This window comes from Macrobrachium rosenbergii, chromosome 51 (assembly GCF_040412425.1).
Source record: "Macrobrachium rosenbergii isolate ZJJX-2024 chromosome 51, ASM4041242v1, whole genome shotgun sequence".
In the NCBI taxonomy this organism is placed as follows: domain Eukaryota; kingdom Metazoa; phylum Arthropoda; class Malacostraca; order Decapoda; family Palaemonidae; genus Macrobrachium; species Macrobrachium rosenbergii.
In genome coordinates, this window is record NC_089791.1 from 49855369 (window position 1) to 49877905 (window position 22537).

At 35.6% G+C, this 22537-nt stretch overlaps 2 protein-coding genes across 21 annotated transcripts in view; both read right to left on the reverse strand.

Annotated features, from left to right (window-relative positions):
- Positions 1-1007, reverse strand: part of LOC136833389 (uncharacterized) — an 84892-nt gene extending 83885 nt beyond the window's left edge. For 6 of the 10 annotated variants that reach the window (XM_067095461.1, XM_067095462.1, XM_067095464.1 and 3 more), the window contains exon 1: positions 640-820. The gene's annotated coding sequence lies outside the window, so the exon portion shown is untranslated. Of the gene's footprint in view, positions 1-543 lie in introns of all 10 variants that reach the window. The other 4 variants (XM_067095469.1, XM_067095465.1, XM_067095471.1 and 1 more) reach the window with 3 other exon arrangements.
- Positions 1008-8595: 7588 nt separating this feature from the next.
- The window catches only part of LOC136833392 (proteoglycan 4-like), a 433343-nt gene continuing 419401 nt past the window's right edge, over positions 8596-22537 (reverse strand). For 4 of the 11 annotated variants that reach the window (XM_067095476.1, XM_067095475.1, XM_067095486.1 and 1 more), the window contains 5 exons: positions 14821-16807; positions 14234-14424; positions 13875-14026; positions 12853-13015; positions 8596-9530 (listed from right to left, as the gene is read on the reverse strand). In XM_067095476.1, coding sequence (XP_066951577.1) covers positions 9496-9530; positions 12853-13015; positions 13875-14026; positions 14234-14424; positions 14821-16807 — 2528 coding nt within the window. In that variant the 3' untranslated portion in view covers positions 8596-9495. Of the gene's footprint in view, positions 9531-10350; positions 10404-12852; positions 13016-13874; positions 14027-14233; positions 14425-14820; positions 16808-22537 lie in introns of all 11 variants that reach the window. The other 7 variants (XM_067095483.1, XM_067095484.1, XM_067095477.1 and 4 more) reach the window with 6 other exon arrangements.

The window sequence follows — 22537 nt, forward strand, 5'->3', positions numbered from 1 at the left end:
AGCAAAACTTCTTTGGGCAGTTTTTCAATTAGGTTAGTGTTGGGGTGTTCCAGGGGACAGAGGAATATAAGATTCCCTAACCAAATCAGGACCAGTCCTGGTCGTTTCGGCCATGTCATTTAAGCCATAACATCCAAAACAACGTAAGACGTTTTGTTTATGGTATTTACCTTCAGTATTTTATGTTTTGCATACCCTACATCCCCAAGGGGCTGCTACTAAACGCGGCGCCCATTTTGCATGTAAATGTGCTTACGGCCTAAACGTGTCTTCAATCCATTTTAAGCTGACCATAGATACGTTTAATACGCCGGTTTCTGCGTATATTCGTCAGCGACAAGAAGAAATAGCGTAGCTAATACGTACAGCTTTTCTGCACCTTTACCAAATCAACTTAACGCACAATCCTGGTCTAAGACCATACAGCTGAGTTACTTCTGGACAATTACTACGACTGTACAAATACATCATATTTACTCAATTAATACTTATGTTTTATTACTCAATGACATACGTTCAGTCCTAAGATAAGATCGTCCTCACCTGAGCGTGCGGCATCCAACCACTTGGCGTATCACAACCTACCGGTATATAGACCTTATCAAAAGGTATCTCGCAACTGACAACTTGGAAACTTACAACTGACAGTCGGGAAACTCTGTCCACCAGCCAACGGGAACAGACAATGTGTGGAGATTTCTTAATAAGGCATTTTCTACCTGCGGTGAGTCACAGCAACGGTTCGATCATTGCCTCATGTAACGAAACTATAGGTCGTACAGAGTCCTTTAGCCTCAGGCTATAGTTTCTTGTGTTTCCTAATATGGTCATCTACAGTATATGTGTCTTTTCACAAAAATGGAAAAAACGACTTAATAAACTCGAAGTATAACTCAAGAATCATAATTTCTACGGTCTTATAATGGAATTCGGCACGATTTCACTCCCTTAATAATATGCGAAGGTTTTGAATAGTGATCCCGTAGAAACTGCGATAAATAAAAGTCAGCTGTTTGGTTCTGCGAAATACGAATTGCTTTCGTGTTGTTAATGGTTTACCACTATTCTGTTAAGTTATTACGGATTTACACTTTAGAAAAAATAAATTGTAAAATAACTAGAATATTTCTGGATACATCTTGTTCTTTTCGAAAACGTTTAGCCTACCTGTTTGAACCAAATTAAACCCGGAAGCGGCCTCGCCATGAACGTAGGGAGTCAATATTATAGGTGAAAATCGACCTGGCTACCTCGAGGGAAAATATTCATTAGTGTGAAATAAGTTTGATCACCTTCAACAGATGCGTTTGCTCGTTTTTCTTTTTATTTTCTGCATCTATTGGCAGATTACGGTATCACAAAAAGGACCTACAACTACAGTCTGCCTCCCTTACTACAATACCGCACCATTCTTTTCAGCTGTTTCTGTACTGACAAATATTAAATATACATTGCATAATAATTACCAAAAAGATAAAAATAAAGGGTTAAAGCTAATAGGGCAAATGGCGATTATGAACCATGGTTGAGCGAGCATAAGCAAGACCACCGAGATACACGTGGCCTTGGCATAAGTGATATTCTCTTTACGGGGGGGTACAGTACATACCCAAATAAAATCTAAGATTTTATTTAGGAATCTACTACACCTCCCCGCTCCAGGACAATTTCCATAAGAAAATGTAGAGTTACCAAATAAAATCTAAGATTTTGTTTGGGAATGTACTGAACTTCCAGGTTCCAGGACAATTTCCATAAGAAGACGTAGAGTTATTGCAATCGAAGGATAGGTATCATCATTACACTAAGTTAGTCTGTGGTGGCGGCAGGTTGCCATTTCTGATTTTGAAAACGCGCTGCAGGAGCTTCCAAAACGCGCTAAATCCTTTCTTAGCAGAGCTATAAAAGGTGCTAGGATATTTTGAAATGCCAAGAAAATTAGAAACTTAGATTTATAGTTTTCAGTTAAGATTCAGATAAAAATTTTCTTAAACAGAATAATGAATAAAATAATTGAAAGTCTGGTTTTTAATTAATCATATTTCTGCATCGAGTGGATAAGAAATTGTTCGTCGATAGAGAGCAATTGATTAAATGAAATGAAATTTATAACAAACAGAAGCGCATAAAGTGTTAATGCCTGCATGCAAATAATACATAACTTTAATTCTTATTTGAAGAGAAAAATCTAAGTTAATAGTAAAAGTATCTATAACATGATGTCTGCTTCTGCTGTTTTAGGGTCGCATCTTGTGTGATAGATTATGTTTTGAGTCGGACTAAAAGCTTTGTTAATCCCACACCTAAGTAATCCCTTGCCTTCTCCTCCCACCGAGTTAAGCTCTCGACTTTCTCCTCCAACCGCCATCTGTTCAGGATGGGTGCTCTCATTAACAGAACAATTCTTTTGACTTTATCTTACAGTAGCCTACGACTCTACAGCATAGTTTGGGAAAAGAGAGAAAGAGCGGTCTCCTATAATATAACAATGATAATGCGGAAATTGTTTCAATACAGTAGGGCAAAAGACTGAAAAGCAATCAGTTTAACATATTTTATGTTATCAGCTGGAAAAACACTATATTTGTCTAAAAGGCGTCAAAAAGCGCGGCCGCGCCAGATAGGGAAAAAACGCGCTAGACTGTCCAGAAACGCGCTAGATATAGCGCGAAACGCGCTGAAATGGCGACTCTGCGCGGTGGCGGCGGCGGCCGGGGCCCGGGTCGGGTTTACTGTCTGTGCTCGTGTTGCCGTAAGTCACTTATGGGCCGTTAAAGTTATTTGAACATTTTTCCAGAAAAATTTGTTCAAACTGCATGGCGCGAAATATAGATTCTCACCTGAGGCACGCCAGATCAAACGTCCACCGCTATTATTATGCGGCTTATGCCTCTCATGATCCAATCTGTAATGGTTAGACACCAAAGGCAGAGGCTAGGACATCCGCTTTAATTCATGTAGGTTTTCATGTATCTGACTTTCGTGCCCCCATCAGGTAGAAAGAAACATTTGTAGGCATTTGAGAGCTCGCTGGAATCCAAACAACTAATGTTCTGGTTGTAAATACTTATCAGATTAATCCTTAAAGAACTTCTTCCTCCAACCAATAATATTTTGTCATAAGTCAGGAAGTTTATTTTTGACTGATTAAACACATTTAATAGAGGGAAAGCATATTGGTCACTGATTTTCAAGATGGCCCAATTGCACTCTCGTGATTCAGAAGAGAAAATGAGGCTGGAGACAAATGCAGCAATTGACTTCAACTTAATCCATCAGCTTATGTAGCAGAAGACTTTCAGGCTGTAAATGGCTGTGTTTATTCTGTTTACTTCAAAAGGGAAACTATGGACTCTGCTGAAGGGTACTCATTTCCACTTGATTTATCCAGACCCAAGAAGAAAGTCAAGTACAACTTACGAAAGGTAGTGTATCCATTCAGAATACTCTGCTTTGGGCTATCCTATGCTTCTTAACTGCTTACGTACAATATAGCCCCAGTAACTATTTAGTACTTTATTACTAAGGTGAGTGGCAGCTTGTTAGAGACTTGGGGTGGGTGATGTAGTGATTTTAAGAACTCATTAAGTTAATGAACTATGAACGGTTTGAGTCCACGCCAATAAGTTGTCTATTTGAATAGACAGTGGTTTTCTAACTCCTGCCAGTCATTAACTTGCTGAAAATGTTGAAAGCTTTTCCTCTTAAGAAGTTCTGTAAAGCTCAAGAACTGCAATGACTGTGAGGGGAATTGATCTCTTAAATGGCCACATCTCACGTGTTGGAAGTCAGTATTTATGATGCTTAATAGAAGTTATAGTAGAACATGATGAAATGTAGCCAGAATAGCCATAGATTTATTTACTATAATAATAAATCTTATTCTCAGTAAATTGAGCAAGATTTCTTGATACCAAAATAAATTTCACGGAGAAGAAATATGACTGAAGGTCTACTGATGCTTTTCACACTAAGTCTGTCTGTTAGAACAGTCCTTTCTTCCAAAAATGCACCGAAGTTTGGAGCACACCAACAGTACTGCAAAGCATTATCTGGATATATGCTTTTACCATTCTCATGAAGTGAGTTCTTTTCTAAGCAAGGAACAACTTAATACCTAATGTATATTTTACTTAACCTACAATAGTTTTCTTGTGACTTTATGAGATCTTGGTGGTAACATCAGCGGTGGTATCCTGATGTACTTTACCATCTGACGGATTTTCCCACAGTGTGATAATGCCTGCTAAGGTACTTTGGTAATATTATGATCAGCAATTAATTTCGAGTGAACTGCAGATGGCCATAATTCATGTTCAGAAGTTGTAAGTCAAATTCCAGCTGCCTCTGAAGTGGACAATAACCTCCACCAGGTGAAGTTTTCTAACCTCCGTGATTGGTCTCATACATGAAGTAACTCTCGCTTTCCGCCACTGTAAGGGCGTCAAATCGCCTCTCCATTCTTGTGTTTCGCTCTTCATATGTACATTAATCACGTCATATATGTTGCCTGTTATTATTTCAGATTCTTTATGTATCTCATTGTAAGCATCATTGTATGGCCTGTCCGCCGATACACATTTCTGCCTTTTACATGTTCTGTAACGCATTATATGTCCTTTTATGCCTGTTAACAAACACAACCTCTGTATGGAGCCGCCTCAGGTCGCCCGCTACCTTTCCGTCCGCTTTCCGCATTATAAACACCTGTCGAGAATAATAAAGGTACTTACAGGCTGGTCTATGAGCAAGAGCCCGTGCTGGCATAAGGCCAGCTTAATAAAAAAAAATAATAATAAAGGTTTTTACGGGCTGCTCTAGGAGCAAGAGCCCATGCTGGCACAAGGCCAGCTAAATCTGAAACAACAACATAATAAAGGTTTACGGGCTGCTCTAGGAGCAAGAGCCCGTGCTGGCACAAGGCCAGCTAAATCTGAAACAACAAATAATAAAGGATCAGTCTTCCACTTCTGACATTTCTTGAACCTCACACCACCAATGCCATATCTACAAACTTCCCGTGAAAAACATTGTTAACAATGGGTAACAACTTGCATGCCCGCAGTAACTAGAATTTTTGACATTGACATCTGTCGCTTGACATCTAAGTTCTACCTCGTAAGTTTTCAGAACAATTGCTGACATTAGTGGTTAACTTAATGATTATTAGAAATATCAAAAGACTATGTAAAATTCTTCTTGCATTTTACAAGGAACCCAACCTTAAAGATGGTTTGTTTTATGAAGGTGCTTTTGCAACAGAATAAGTCTGTGGACATTACTTTAGAATGGTATTGCCTGTTGCTGCTCTGATTTAAAGTGACATATAATGTATATGATAATCAACTGTATAACCTAATCTTATTTTCTTGGCACTTGTTAACTTGGATTTTTTAATAAACAGCTACTCTATTTCACTGCTTTCATACACAGACCGTGTCTATAAATGATAAGGATTAATAAAACCAGATAGACAGCATAATGCCCATGAGGCCAAATATTTTATTTTTCAATTTCATTTCTAAACTATACATCTTTGGTCTGAAAATGGACATTGTTTTGACATCGAAAACAGGATATAGAAATACAGTATCGAATACTTCCATCTAAACTGTGACAAAGGAACTTTATATAGGTACCAAATCATGTTATAGCAAAGTGTATACAACAATAAATTCTTTCCAGTACTTCACTAACACATGAATGCGATGCTAGTATTTTCCCTTCATGATTATCCTAAAACAGTTTATGCATAAAGAATATTAATGCATTATTTCCAGGGACCTAATTTGATTATTGGTATCCATATCTGATCTTGTATTCATATGTGTATGTATTAAAGTAATCAACTCCCAGTTACACTGAATTGGACATTTGTTGCTGTAGTACATGTGTATAATAATAAATACACAGACTTACATACATATGCCATATACAGGTATAAATATACTGTATGTACAGTATATATATCATACACATATTGTACATATAACTATTTTGTCTTTGGAAATGGATGGATATGAAGATAATGAATAAAACTATTACTGACATACTATAATTCATGAGAGATGATGATGAATATGAAAAGAATGAATATGATACACATGAAAAGGTTTCTCATATTCCGAGATGTCACATGATGGATTCGGATCGGGTAAATATCACATGTCGAAGCCCAGGGGTTTTTGTACTCACCGAAGTGAAGCAATTCTTTTGAGTGGGATAAGTCTTGGATAATAGCAGCAGCAATGACAGACAGGATCATGGCCTCTGCAAATCTTTATAAAAGGGTCGGAATCAAAGAGTGAGTTGAGAGGAAATTGTTTGTATATGGATATTTCTCCAGCAAATTTGCTAAGAACTGACACAGATTTTTAAGGAGGTCTTTCAGTGTATAGATAACTGTTTTTCTTTTAAAGACAACCTTTGTAGCAACAGCATAATAACAAAAGGACTTCATATATATTTCTTTTCATATTTATTTCTGCTACACAATACTGTAAGTGAATTTCCATTACTACAATGCAAATCAATAAATTATACCAACTTACCACTCAATATCAGACACTACTTTGAATTCAGATCATTTAAGATTTGTTCTTAAAATGGTCTCAATAACTCTTGGGTGGTGTGGGATTATGGGAAGAATGGGAAAAAGGATGAAAGAGGCTGACTATGCTAATCATGAATGTCTCAAGAAATAAATAAAATGAAAATGAAATAAATACTGCCCCTTATATTGCAAGATATGGCTGATATACAAAATACATTACAGAAGACAGTAATTCTCCATTTATGAAGGGCTTCAGGCAAATCAACTTGGCTTTGTATCTCATTCATAATAATGACCTACTTAAAATTTTGGACCAGATAGAATCCATATATCATTAGGATCTGCTTGAAAATTTTGAAAGACACAATATCTATACAATCAATAAAAGCCCTTTACAAAATCATTCAAAAATTTCATTTGGGCCACTCACAAATTAACAGTTTGTTTCCTATAACTATAAACATTTTCCAAAGATTGAATTAAAAAAGGGCAATTAAAAATTACATCTTGGAATGGCAAGAAATTTTAAAATACCCAATACATTGCTTATAAAAGCAGCACTCAGTATCATAGTTCAATGATTAGAGAGGAACTGTAACATCCCAAATGTCCTCCCACTGAAGCTGTAATTTTAAAAAAATTACAATAATAATGAAAGAAGCTCTTACATTCCTGTATACAAAGATTATAACATTTCATTTAAAATAAATGGCATTGTATATATACAGCGACAGCAGCTACAGCTAACATGAGGGAATTGAACGTCATTAAAACTGTACATCTGATATCTATAAATAAATTCTTCATATATATTACTGTATATATGCTGTACTGTATAAAGATCTCTACGAATAAGAAACTGTATATTACTACACAGCGTAAGTCTGACAACTGACTACCCTTGCGCTGGCAGTTTTAGTACCACGAGTTTTCCTGAAGAATGTGAGGTGCACCCTAAACAGGTATAGCCTAGCTATATATTGCATTGAGTAGCATTTCTTGAAACTGCATTCTTGGGTAAAATATATTCACTACACAGACTCAACATTTACAAAGGTAGTCAAGCATTCCTCTTACAAATCACACACGTTTCAATTTCACTGGATAAATTATGTTCTAAATAACAAACCCATTGTACATAATATTCCATGTTTTAAATACTGTACTTTTATCTGGAAGAATAATTTTGCTTTCAGTAAGCTTTTTTCAGTTTACAATAATACTTAATATTAATTTATTTACTGTTTCCTTCCACATTATAATTTAGGTAGGTACTCATTTGTTCCTATGTACTACACATATCACTCACTCTTATAACCTAAACTATCAGAATAGGAGAGAGAGAAAAATAAGAAAACAGAGCTTTACAGAAATTGGATAGAACATTCTAAAATTAACAGCTAACAAAATACAAGTTGCTAAGAGTTAATGTATGTGAAACAAATAACTCCAAACAGCTGCTGTAATTTTGACAAGGATTTCTCCACAACATAATACTTCTGTAGCAATGACACAAAGCAGCATGAAAACAAAAAATATGGCCCTACCTAAAACATAACTGAAAGAAGAAAAAATGCAAGACAAAATCCAAGCAAAAACTAAAGAAAAGAGCTTTGTTTAACACCTCTACTTCTATTTATATTTGTATCACAATCTCTCCTGCCAAACATCAGACTTTCACTGGTGCAGCAAAAACTGCAGAAATATATATATATATATATATAATATATATATAATATATATATATATATATATATATATATATATATATATATATATATATATATATATATATATATATATATATATATATATATATATATATATATATATATATATATGTAATTTGGCAACTGTTTCATAAAAAAGGATTTCAAGAAAGATAACGTTATGCAAAAATCTTAGGTAAATGCAGACTCAAATACAGTACTTAGCAGATACAGGGAAATGAGACATGACATTAAACTGTTTAATGTTATACAAATAATCAAGATTATGTATCTTAGATCTTTACTAATAAATTTCTCAGTTCTTTATATTAATGATCCTATACTGTACAGGGTACTCAAGAAAACAGACTTCTAATCAACACAAACCATCATTTACATCTACAATAGTACACCATTATTGAAAATCCATTCTTAACCCCTGGAAGACAGAGGGAATGTGAAGTGACTGTTGGCAAGGAAAGCAATACTTTTGTGAGCTAACTTTTGTTCAGATTTACAGAAAAACTTGGATAGTGAAAAATCTACCACTGAACATTACAGCATTTAAACACTGGACTGTCTTTTCCTTAAATGCCCTTGGCATACAGTTTCGTCTTCAAACCTTCAGTTCTATTTATCTATTTGTCTTTGCATACATTTGTCTAGTCTGCTTATAAGCATTACCTATGCCAAGAAATTTAGGTCAATAAAATCGTATTTAATTGTACTACTGTAATTAGTCTTACCTGCCTGCCTTAACATTTAGAATGTCAAATTTAAAACTTCATGTGTCAATTCACACACAAAAATTATTTCATTAAGAAGAGCAGTTGAGTAATCACATAAGTCAAAAGGAGGCATCAGAATATCAAATCTGGAATTCATGGTTGACATTTGTTCCACTTGCATTACACTTATTAATTCTCATTTTGTTAGAAATACTGGTAGGACACTTAACAATACAAATGAACATGCTTCTCAGGACATTGTGGCAATTGTCACTGTTGTCACAAGTGTGTGTGCACCATAAGGTTTATTATGCCTGGATAAGGTAGCAGCCAAAGCCATCACCATGCACTTCTCTTTGCTCCAAGTTTTTTCAGTCAGCAACTTTTGTTATTATTAATAAAGAATGCACTCCAACCACAAGGCTTCGGCTACAACTTCGTATGCCGTATGTTGTCTGTCCACAAGTTCTGGATGGTCATAGACTCAAGGCTGTTCAAAAAGGAATCATTGTCCAGGCTGATTAGATCCTCCGGACTCCCCTGTGAAAGACAAAGGATCAAAATTATATATATGAAGACATAGTTACTGCTAAACATCAGTACAATCCAGTTGAGTCGCAGGATTCTCTGCATATTTCTATAGCAGATTTGGCAACTATATTAAAAAAAAGAGGACTGAATATAAATTGGTTAAATACTGTACAAAACAAATTATATGAAAAGCCAGGAAAAAGAAATTAAAGAGAAAACATTTCCGAATCAAAATAAATGAGAATTCCCAGTGCAAAAAAAAAAAGTTAAATGGTGGCTTAAACAATCTATGATTTAAAACGTAAAAATTAGATGGCATTAGATACAAAGATAATTTTTTTACATACAGTAAACATTAAATGTTTATACAATATACATTACATAAATATATACAGTAAATGTAAGCACATAATTAACAAAAGTTAAACTGAACTTCTGCTGTTCTACAGACCATTTCACAATGGACTCTTCAGTAACTGTTAAGATTTTTTGAGTGACCTCATTAACATGTTTTGCTGAAACTGTAGGGTTTGGTGTTCATGGGTCTGGTCTAAATCAACTTTTCTTTTTACAGTATAGAGAAAAACCTCCTCTTACAACATACAACTGTGTTGTTTCTTACATTATTCCTATTTTAAGATAAGAGGGGGCAATACAGTGCATATACTAACAAAGTAATACGCTAGTAGATAACATATTTGTGGGATCTGCTGTGGAATGGGTGCATTATTTAGTTTCAATTTAATTTTCATACCATCTAAGAAAGCTAGTAGCAATGAAGCTCTCTTATGTCTATGGTGTTCTAGTCAGTTTTTGTGTTTTTACTTACATCATTGGAATTGTCCTGGGAGATTTAGGTGTAAATGAATATGTATTCGCTCACTGCAATCACAGAATCATAAGAATTAGAAACTTTATATAGGAACTTTCATGTTTGCAAGTTGTGACTTCTGGTGTTAAAACTGCCTAGTTTATAGTTAGATTTGTAATGTGACTCTATGGGGGTTAAACGCACTAAGCAACATTGTATTTCAATGATCATGTCTCCCTTTTTATAAAGCATTTTAATATTTCATTACATATGCTACATACACATATAGATATACACACAGTCATTAGTAAAATTTCTTGACCTTCTACATTTATTTACTTTCTGCTTTTTCCAAACTACAGTTTGAGCCACTCCTAAGAGGTAATTTTTTTAGGCTGAGTGGTTCTATGGCTTGATTGGAGAGTATTTAATTTTGGGAGTGAAATACCAAGGCTTATTATGATGAAACTGAAGGTTCGTAACTAAACAAAATCTGTAAAGTTGGAGTACCACCACCACGTGTGAGGCACACTTCCAACTTTCCATGGGTAATATTCACAACGAACTGTATTTCCATGTTAAAATCTCAAAAATTGCTTAAACAAAGGAATTCGTTTCTTTGTCTATGTGATAATTGAAGTCTTCATTACTGTTCCTATAAATCATCGCACATGATGAAACTGTGCACATTATATCCAGGCCTAACCTTACAGGAACTTTATTGTAAATATCTAGACAACTGAAGCTGAGAGGGGTTAATATGTGTGTACATATTACTATATACTACTGTATATATTTGATAATTATAAAACACTCAAGTTTCATATATAAAAATAATGGATTTTAAAAATAAAAACATAATTAAGATAAACAGAAGACTGAAAGCCAAAAAATGAGGTGGAAAACAGCTCCAGTAGAATATTTTGAAGTTAAAAATTTAATGCTGCAGTAAATCAGTTTCTCATCTACAATGCCATTATTTAGTTACCAAAAATATTGTACTATTACCAAATGGAGGACATGGGAAATTTCAAAAGCAACTGGATTAAGATTACTTCACTCTATATTCTTGAGAAATCTGTATTCCAAAATATGTACAAGTGACAACATTAGTTTTGTGGAAATTGGCATCTAATCACTGGAAATTCAAATGTTTCTGATGAACTGATACTGTATCAGCAGTAACGTTAATACTGCATTACTGAAGTTTTCCATCCAGATGACCACTTGCATTACAACTACTGTACACAGAAATTTAATAACCAAGATTTACAATATGCAACTTGTTCCATCAACATCATGAATATAAAAATTACACTGTTTTATTCTAAAGTATACCATGAAGAAGTTTAACTTTAGCACTGGGCTACATTTTTGGACTTCATACAATGGACCAAAAGGATCTGATTTCTTTTTCACTCCTGACAGATAAAATATACAGTACAGTATATCTATTTAATCCAGATCTATGTATGAAAAGTAATGCTGCTGTATAGTAAAATACTGCAGTGTTGATAATTTATAATTTCTGGTCTTTGTTACCTATTTCAGAACAAAGTATAGGAGTGTTCAATTCCAGAGTACTGAAACTCCTTTCCACGAAAATATGATATTCCAAAACCATAAAACTGAATGCAAAAATTTCTCACTGACTGGACTGATCCTTGCAGTAAGCTAAGAACAGAACTTCAAAAAAAAAATAGCTACCAAACAGCTCAGAAACACATAAATGAATGTGTAAATCTAGCTTTAAAGTGCATAAAACTAAAAATAATTTTAATCCATTTCACCAGTAATGTCCTGTCATTACTAACGATAAAACAGTAGTGTTAAAAAGTCTCGCATGGGACTTAGTATCATCATCATTACTACTAACATTATCATAACATCATAACTATTATATCACTGTGTTATTTTTAAATTAGCTATAACTGGACACAATTTTTAATCACCAGCAAGGTAACTGCAATGCAAAGGTTTCTGTAATGAAAACCTTATTTCCCAGCCAATACCTGCGTGAGGGTATGTAAAATATGAATATATAACACAGTTATTGTACCTGTTAACTTAGTTTAGTGGTAAAATATTATTAAATTAATACGAAGGTAAAAACTGGCAAAAAATCCCTAAAAATATTATTCTACTCTATCTAATGATACTATGCTACCGCAATTTACATGAACAACATCAACCATTAAAGCAATTCGAGTACTATTTTTAACTACATGTATATACCATGAGACAATTTGAATTGTGTCTGCAAGAAGTACAGTACAGTAAATACAGCACCACAACAAACTTCTATTGATAGCCTTCACTTAAAAGCTAGTCAAACAATATTCAAAACAGATTTTTTCACACCATAGCCTACAAGATCCTCAAGAGCTGGATTAATATAAAATATGAGTTAGACTAACAGAGCACAAAGTTACTTTGGGGTTTATGCACAGGAGAAGAAGAGGCAAGGAATGCATGAAATTCTACATGTGGGATGAGGGGAAACAGCCTCTTCCCACTCACGCTTAGTGATGATCTGGTTAAAATTGGGCATATTCATTGGTGCTATCTTGGGCATGTTGGGCAAAGACTTCAGCATCCCTGCTGCACTAGCAGGCAGTGAAGGCTTCAGGGTCTTGAGGCGTATGAAAATCTGCTGTCCCTGGGGTCCCTGCGGTGCATTACCCTTTATATGAGTATAAGGAAATACAGTCTTATAAAAGGACATTTTTAACAATTCAGAAGTGAAGAAAATTAAAACTTAATACAGTAACTATCTGCTCAAACATATTCTCATCTTCCACTTAGACTTTTAAATTCTTTCTCTGCACAGCTTCCATAAGATGTACCGCTGAAAGTAAGAAAAAAAAATCCTGCAAAAAACAAAGGAATAACACTAAGCTACAATACTCTAGGGTGTATTCTGGTTACAATGACATTTTAACTAATGTATTACATAAAGTTAATGCTTTTAATGTAATCTAGCATTGCCCCTTATCCTCACTTACAGCAGAGCAATGGCAGACACAATTCAAAGTGAAAGGATGCTCAATCCCTGTATAAAAAAAATCATGAGTGATTGCCATGGATCTGCTAAACATTTTCTCTTTTAGGTATATGTTAATTACTATGAACACTTTCATGATTCCACAAAGTTCTGTGAAACAAAAAACACACTACAGCACTACTACATACATTCATGCAATGTGTCAGTGTAAGCTCTTGTGTTTTGTGGCAGATTTGTGAAGTAACCTATCAAAGAAAGTGTTGAGGGGAACCACAGGTGCTAAAATGTTTCACTGGATATGTAGCAACAAGCCAACCATGGCCCCTTGGAGCTCCAGTCAGGACAAGATCCATAGATTGTGCTCACAGCATGAAATCTTTTCATTCTTATGCTCAGTCATTAGTAAGATACATGGACAGTAATTCTGGTTCTAAGCCAATCACTGAGCAGCAGAATTTTTGTTTAGGTCTGTGATCACTAGTCTATGAAATCCTCAGAAAACTGATCAAGAGCCCCAAGATGTTGCTAATGACTGTACCTTAGGAGTGTCAGTCTGTGAGTTGACATAGGAGACGCGCACCTGGTCATCGATGTAGCCACCAGAATCAGAGCCTGCATAGCCTTGGTCATTACCCAGGACTTTGGGACGGTTCTGTGTGCGGCGCTGCCAAATCATAAACCCACCCACACCTGTTGAAAAATGATTTTTTGGAATTCCTTATCTATATTCAATAAGTAAAGTATCTGCTGTTAAAAACATTGTCAGTCACCAAATGTTATACAGCTGAGTTAAAATAAAAAAGAGTACAGTATTTTTAAAGTATGGAAATGGAAATACCAGAATGGTCTGGTACTGAAATGAATTCAATCATGAAACTAATTTGTAGAATGTCTTACCAAGAATGACAACTAAGGAGATGAGAACGCCAAAGACGATAGCTACAATACATCCTGGTGTAAGTGCTGAAGGGGCAGCTGCACTGATCTGTTCCTGCTGTGGCAGCAACACTCGTGGAGAACCAGAATCGACTTCCAACATGTGGTCACCTGCAGCTAGGTCACTTGAATCCCCTTCACTCAATTCCCCTCTGTAAGTCAGTCATTATTTCAGGCAAAGAAAATAACTAATAAATAGATTTGTGTAATTAATTTGCTAGATATTTTTAAATATACACACTGGTGTACTCCCATGGTATGTGACAAATTCTACGCTGTATCTCACTTTTATATACAACACTGTTGTGCTTTGTACAACTTAACATAAAAAATGCACAAGATCCTTTGAAAGATTTACCCAGTGGTTACTTTTGGTTTTTGTAACTGCTGAAATCACATTTATTTAACTAGAATCAAAAGTTATTAGAATACTATACTTGCTTCTATACTGTAAACTGTACAGCAGTCAATAAAATCGGAAAGACTAGATGAATATTCTTAAGGCCTACTCGCTTCAGCAAAACATTTTCCAATCACAGCATACTTACGTATGTTCATGTGTCTTTTCAGGGATTAGTTGAGTCTCTTCGGGATGAGGATAAGTTTTAGACGGTAGTTGCTCATGAGTTACATCAAAATCTGGGAGATTTCCAGATTCTTCAAGAGGGTCATTGTAACTTTCTGTGAACTCATCGCCCGGCACTGGGGCAACACTTGAACTGGGAGGGTTGATGACTACATCTGGGACAACATCAGGTTCTCCAGCATCAGCTGTCAGGGTGGAATTCTCTTCCTGTGAATCCAGTTCTGGAATATCAGGAAGAACTGCTTCTTCTGGATATTCTGGGTATTCTTCAGAAAGAGCTTCTTCCTTCTCCAAGTCATCAACATCAAGAACATCATCTGGAAGAGATTCTGGAGTGGGAGAAGTCATGCTCAAGCTTTCTAAGCCACTGTTGACAGGCTTCGATTCATTTTCTTCATGACTTTCTTGCTGCTCAGGTACAGTGGAATCCTCATTTGGACTTTCGTGATGAGATGGTTCTTCATACGCAATGTACACCCGAGATTCTCGAGTTGTGTCACCTTCTGCAGCCACAACATCATCTGAAGCCTCATTGGAGCTCTCCTGCAGGGCAGTTTTATGAACTGGTAAATCAATATCATCTGTTCTTTTTTCAGTTTCCAAGAATTCTGAGCCATCAGCTGCCTCTTGTGAATTCTGAGATGGAACTTCTTCAAAAACTTCACCACCAGAAACATGATGATCTTCATCACTAACAATTAAGTCAGATTCATCGTTTTCTGCCCCAGAAACATGATGATCTTCATCACTAACAATTAAGTCAGATTCATCGTTTTCTGCCCCATCTGTAAGTTTGCTTCCAGCCAATTTTGCCTCTTCTTCAACTTGGCTTGCAGTTTCACCTTCCACCGGACTTATGTGTTCTACTTCATCAGAGCTTGTATGTTCATCAACTAATGGAACTGTGGGTTCCACTACAATTTTGCTTGTAAGTTCAGCTTCGATGTGACTTTCGGCTTCATCCTGGCTTGTTGGTTCACCTTCCGCTGGACTTGTAGGTTCAAGTTCAGCATGATCTGAAAGTTCAGCCCCAACTGGGTCTATATGCTCTGTTTCAACTGGATTTATAGCTTCACTTTCAACATGGCTTGTGGGTTCAGGTTCAACAGGATTAGTAGGTTCAGATTCAACTGGGATTGTGGGTTCGGATTCAACTGGGATTGTGGGTTCGGATTCAACTGGGATTGTGGGTTCGGATTCAACTGGGAGTGTGGGTTCGGATTCAACTGGGATGGTGGGTTCGGATTCAACTGGGATTGTGGGTTCGGATTCAACTGGACTTGTTGGCTCTGGTTCGACTGGTTCGGTGGGTTGAGATTCAATTAAATCTGTATTTTCTTCATTGATATGCTCTGAATGCACTGCATCTGCTGGGTTTGCTGATGGTGTTAAAACGGTTGCTTCAGTTTCTTCTGCTGCTATCTCACTGTCTTCTTGTTTGTTTTCATTGTCACTGGACAAAAACACATGACTTTCAGGTACCAATTCACTACTTTCTACACTTGAGTTTTCACTTTCACTAATATTTTCACTGTCTGATTCTTTGTCCTCGGAAACAATCACTTCGGTTTCTTCCTCTGTTTCCTTCTCCTCACTTTTTGTTTCCTCACCAACAGTGACCTCAGGTTCTGGTGATGTTTCCTGTGAAGTTTCGCCCTCAGACTCATGAGACACCTGCCCTTCCTCTAAGATGTCATCATCTTGTGGGTGTTGTTCTTCTAGGGCAGTGTGAGGAGTGGTCACTGTAGGAATGGGAGGATCCTCCTCAGGTGGTACATCAGAGGGGATGTGTGATGACGCAGTTGCTTCACTGACTTCTTCACTAACTTCATACGTTACATGGCGGACTTCATGAGTTACTTCGATATGGGCGCTGTCAGAGAGAGCAGGGAGATCGCTGGGTACCGGAGAGCAAGTCACCGCGCCCAACACCAGCAGCAACGTCAACACTGGGAGAAAAAAGGACGAAAATAAAAGTTTCTTAGAGTACAGTATTACAAAAAAGAACATCATAAAAGTTATTGTACTGTAGTTACTAATATATACATACATATACATATACAATATACTGTAATATATATATATTGTATATATATAGTCAATTAATCAATTCATTCAACACCTCAGGGATGCCAGGGCTTCCCTGAATTGTAGCTATACAAGTTCTGTGCCAGTTCCCTTTGGTTATAATAACATTCCGCTCATAATTCCTTCTTGCATGTTTTCAGTGTTCTCACTTTGTATACCACTCTCACGTATTCTCAAAGCAGATCATGGTACTTCCTGCATTTCATCTCATCTCTCCTTCTTGCATGGAAATATTCCCCACCTACTTCCATCTAGACTCGCATACTGATTTATGTGCTTGTCTTATCCTCTTGTTGGTTACAATGTTGTGCCACTTAATTCCTAATATCCTTCTCAGGACTTATTGTTAAAATCTACCAATATTCTATCTGTCGCAACTAAGCTGTAATTATAACCACATCTATATACCAGTGTTTGTCTCATCACAGACTTACAGATTCTTATTTCAATGTGCAACAGCAGTAAAATAATATTCCACAGTGACTTGATTATTCCCGCTGCATATCCTGCTAACCTCATCCTCTCCTCAAAGCTGCACTTCAATAATCCTCCATTTGTCTTCATCTTCAAGGAACCAAATAATTATTTGGTTCCTTGAAGATGGAGAATGAATGAGCCTCTAGCTTGGAAACAAAGAATCTCCTCTTTTGCAGACCTTGCATATTATTGAGGTCCTCTGTTCAAGTAATATACATATATTACACACACACACACACACACACATATATATATATATATATATATATATATAATGCAAATGGATTGCTAATTCTTATATTTACAAAAGTTTCACTCTAAAATATATTTGTACTTCTGTCACTATATTCAGCTTTCCACTGCCAGATAAACTCAAAGCTGAGAATTATGTACTTTCAATATTTAAAATTAAGTAATTTACTATCATGAAGTCACTAAAAGATACAGTGTATGTTTAAACAACAAATGAGAGAGAGAGAGAGAGAGAGAGAGAGAGAAAGAGATTCATATTATACACAGACGGTTCCTTTCATGTAAGTCATGTCTCAGCCATACTGATATGTTGATAAACTTACAATACTTAGCGAAAGTGAGTGACATCACTACCGTTATTACAAAATATCTCCCCGTGATCTTTCTTGTGAAAGAATCAACATGACAATTTGTTTGACAAGTTCGATGCAGCTCTTTCAAGCTCAGTCTAAGTGTGCCTACCAATTCTTGTGAGAATGTTACATATTTCACTTCGGGACTCACTGACTGACTTTTTCGACCGATCCTATTAGTGCCCGTGGAGTTTGTCAGCTGTTCAGACTGCCCGGCTGGGAATCGAACCCAAAAGTCTGGGATCAAACTCACGACTAAATTTGAAACTAAAAAAAAGAGCTTAAGATTTGGACAAAGTCTACGAGAATCTCTCTCTCTCTCTCTCTCTCTCTCTCTCTCTCTCTCTCTCGGGTACAAGTTAATCACGTGAAATGAAAAAAAAATCAGCATAAAATATAAGGTCTAAAAAAACAGCCTCTCACGTGATATTTAGCTGCATTAAGTTCCGAAAAAACCTTCATAGTTCTTAGCCAAAGTTTGTTCTTGAAGAACAGAAGCTGTTCTATCGTTTCGTACTGTTTTTTTTTTTTGCTAAAAATAATTTAAGATTCAGATAATACTGAACTTGGGAATCATTAATTTAGAATGACAAACTGGTGTCATATCACCAATGGTCCTCGACGACGAAAATACACAACTTTTTCTAATACTTGACGATTCCCAATCACACAATTTCCGAACAAAACTGCATTCAAATAATCCCAAAACAAATGACGAACTCTTTCAGTTCATGTTTACATACGAATTAAGTAATCTTTGCGTGATGGCTCACATTACTTATTCAGTAACCGTTAGTTGTTCTAATTGGAGGACCCAACCGTGGAAAGTGCAAACTCGATTCTTCAATATTTACTAAAATGGAATCTGCCAAGAGGTCTCGGATGTTCCATGGATTATTCGAAAGTCTGCGTACACCTGTTTACTATCTTTATTCACATTTTATAGCAACTATCGGCTACATCGACAAATTGTTTTAACCAATAAATTTTACGTCAGTAGGGAGTAAATATGTATGCATTGCAAACATATTTATGTGCACTTATATAACTAATTGAACCTAAGAAATAGATTACATGTAATTAGCATATATATATATATATATATATATATATATATATATATATATATATATATAACACAAAACTTACAGTCTTTACCTAATAAACTATGCATCAATAATGTGGGCATACATATACAAAACTTGTTCATAAGTATTCACATACATACTGAATTACCTGACCCTACAATGGTCCAGAAACGAATGTTGTACGTCAGATAATAATAAAATATTAAATATACTTTGTAACGAGAAATACGATAGTAAAACTGATGCTAATAAAACATTTATTTGGTAAAACTTCTAATTTCCGTTAATAATGAAACCATCCCTTAGCTATTATGCATGTAATCAACGGATAGGTTTGCTGAAAGCAAATGGGTGTTACAGACTAATACACACATGAACAAAGCCCCTCCAACATCTTCTAAAAACATAGCAGACACCTCATCTCGAACTGTCGACCTAACCGCTCAGTTCTCCTCGCTGCTAGGAGAAAGGGGCTGGGGATTTGGTACGATACATGTACACATTCGCTACCGGGGTCTAAGCGATGTCAGGCAGGGCAGCTGATCGAGGCTACGGCCTACCGCAACGCCAAATCAAAGTCCTTCAAAAGAAGGCATCGTGCTTACCCTATATAAAAAATGGGAAAAAGCACGTTAAAACGAAGAAGACGAAGAGGAATGAAACCATCCCTTAGCTAACTCTATCTAATTCGTGATTAAAATTTTCACAAAGAGAAATGAAACCCTCAAGGGCAAATTCGCACATGATTGGGCGTTGATGGACTGGTCTTGAAACCTTTACGGCGAAAGGAACAAGGTAGAGAGAGAGAGAGAGAGAGAGAGAGAGAGAGAGAGAGGCTCATCTGCTTCTCTAACATAACAATAGTGCTTTTGTTGTCGACAACATGCCGCCAGGCAAGTGTGTCTTTCGTCATACCCATGTAGATTTCTTACGGCGCTGAATCTGTCTGCCTTTCCTCCCATTCTATTCTGACAAGGGTGAAATGCAAGTCAAGTTCTTCCACGTGACGTTATTAAACAAAAGTGGCCTTCTTACAACTTTACTGAGAGAGAATCATTTTTGTCAAAACTACGATGGAGGGCTAAGTGTAAAAAATTGCGTATATGTATGTGTGTATATATATATGTATATATATATATATATATATATATATATATATATATATATATATATATATATATATATATATATATATATATATATATATATATATATATATATATATATATATATATATACACATATACACAACACACACAATTATGGTAAGGTCCTTCTCTTCAGAACGCACTTGGCTACATCGCCAGAGAAAAAGATGCTTGCGACAAGGGGGAAAAAAAGCGCCATGTCCCATCTGACATTCAAGATCTGTAAAAGGGCTTCTGAGAGAGAGAGAGAGAGAGAGAGAGAGAGAGAGAGAGAGAGAGAGAGAGAGAGAGAGAGAGAGAGACTATCTACGCAGCACAAGAATAGGGTTGAGATTTCTACAAAGTGAGATTTGCAGCACAAAATAGGATTCAACGCCATTTGCATATTTTGTGTGTGTGTGTGTATATATATATATATATATATATATATATATATGTATATATATATATATATATATATACATGTGTGTATGTATGTATATATATGTATATACAGTGTATGTATAGATATGTGTGTGTGAATATGTATAAACAAACTATATTAAATACAGTGCCCGGAAGATTACGTAACTGCAAAAGGATCTCTTCATTATATACCATAAGACAAAAGGAGAGAGAGAGAGAGAGAGAGAGAGAGAGAGTCAAGATTACTTGTGCCTCTGAACATCTCTCAACGCGCAACAAGAGAAAGTAACAGACAACATTAGATAAAAGAAGCAACAATATTCATAATAATAGTTTCGTCATGTTATGATAAACAAGGCAGCATCTCGAAAATAGCATAGTCACTACCCGTTCTCTCTCTCTCTCTCTCTCTCTCTCTCAACATCACATTCACAAGAGTCGTTACTAAGGTTATTTTTTACGTTTTCCTTTTACCCCAGTTCTCATGCCACGTGAGAAAATTCTCACTTTCATTTACCGAAGATCATTGCTTCGACCTTACCTCCCAGCCGCAACTACCACTGAAGAAGAAGGAGAAGGAGAAGGAGAAAAAAAAGATCGATACTCTACTGTCCAAAACATCAAGAATTCCTACAGAACTAAAGCAAAACAATAATAACGCTACTCTGATTGCTTAAGAATATCGTAATTCAAACTGTTTTTCCATAACTTATTTTATAGAGTAAGACAAAATATATTATTTATTAAAGACATATGCAGTATATATATATATACATACATATATATATATATATATATATATATATATATATATATATATATATATATATATATATATATATATATATATATATATATATATATATACCCATATAATATTCTTAAAACTTACTAAAGAGTATTAAACAAAAATCATAGGATTAGAGGAATACTGTATAGTGAGTAGTTACGAATTATTCAATTGGCGTCAGAACCGTAAACGCCATAAGAAGATATTATTATTATTCTCTCTCTCTCTCTTCAATTTTCTTCAAAGTCACCGCTCACTGAACAGCCTCTCCTCTGCTAACGTTCCCATAGCCGCGCAAGCACGTTTCTTTGATATAGGTCGTCGATCTATGGACACAAATGTCGATTCATGTCGAATTTTTGCTTAAAACACCAGACATCGACTGTTGAAAGGACTGACCAATAGGTAGTATAGCACAATTCTGATGAAGCAGATGTTTGTGAAAAGTCTGGTCGTCTGTTCGAAAGTGACATCATGTCTAAGGAATTGATTTTTGGTACCTCCAAAACATTCTTTTTTTTTTTTTTTAGTCTCCAAAATTCTTTTTATTTTTCACTATCCAAAATTCATTTTTTCAACCTCCAATATTCATTTTTTCCCCTCCAAAATTCGTGTTTTTTTTTTTTTCAATTTCCTAAACTCATTTTTTCAATCTCAAAAAATAATTTTTTCAGCCTCCAAAATGAATTTTTTCAGTCTCCAACATCCATTTTTTCAGTCTCCAAAATCCATTTTTTCCAGACTTCAAATTTCCTTATTTATTTTCAGTCTCCAAAATTCATTTTTGTAGTCTCCAAATTTTTTTTTCAGTCTCCAAAATTCTTTTTTTTTTAGATTCCAAAATTTATTTTTTGTCTCCAAAATTAATTTTTTGCCTCCAAAATTAATTTTGTCCAGTCTCCATACAACGACAAAACGAACCATCCAGTAACAAAGAAAAACCAACCGGATGATAACACTGCCGCCAACGTTGACAGCTTCGAAGATATTATTGGCATTGGATTACAATATGATTTGCCTTTAACTACACAGGCGTAATAGTACATGGATACATACAGTTTGTACATACATTAATACA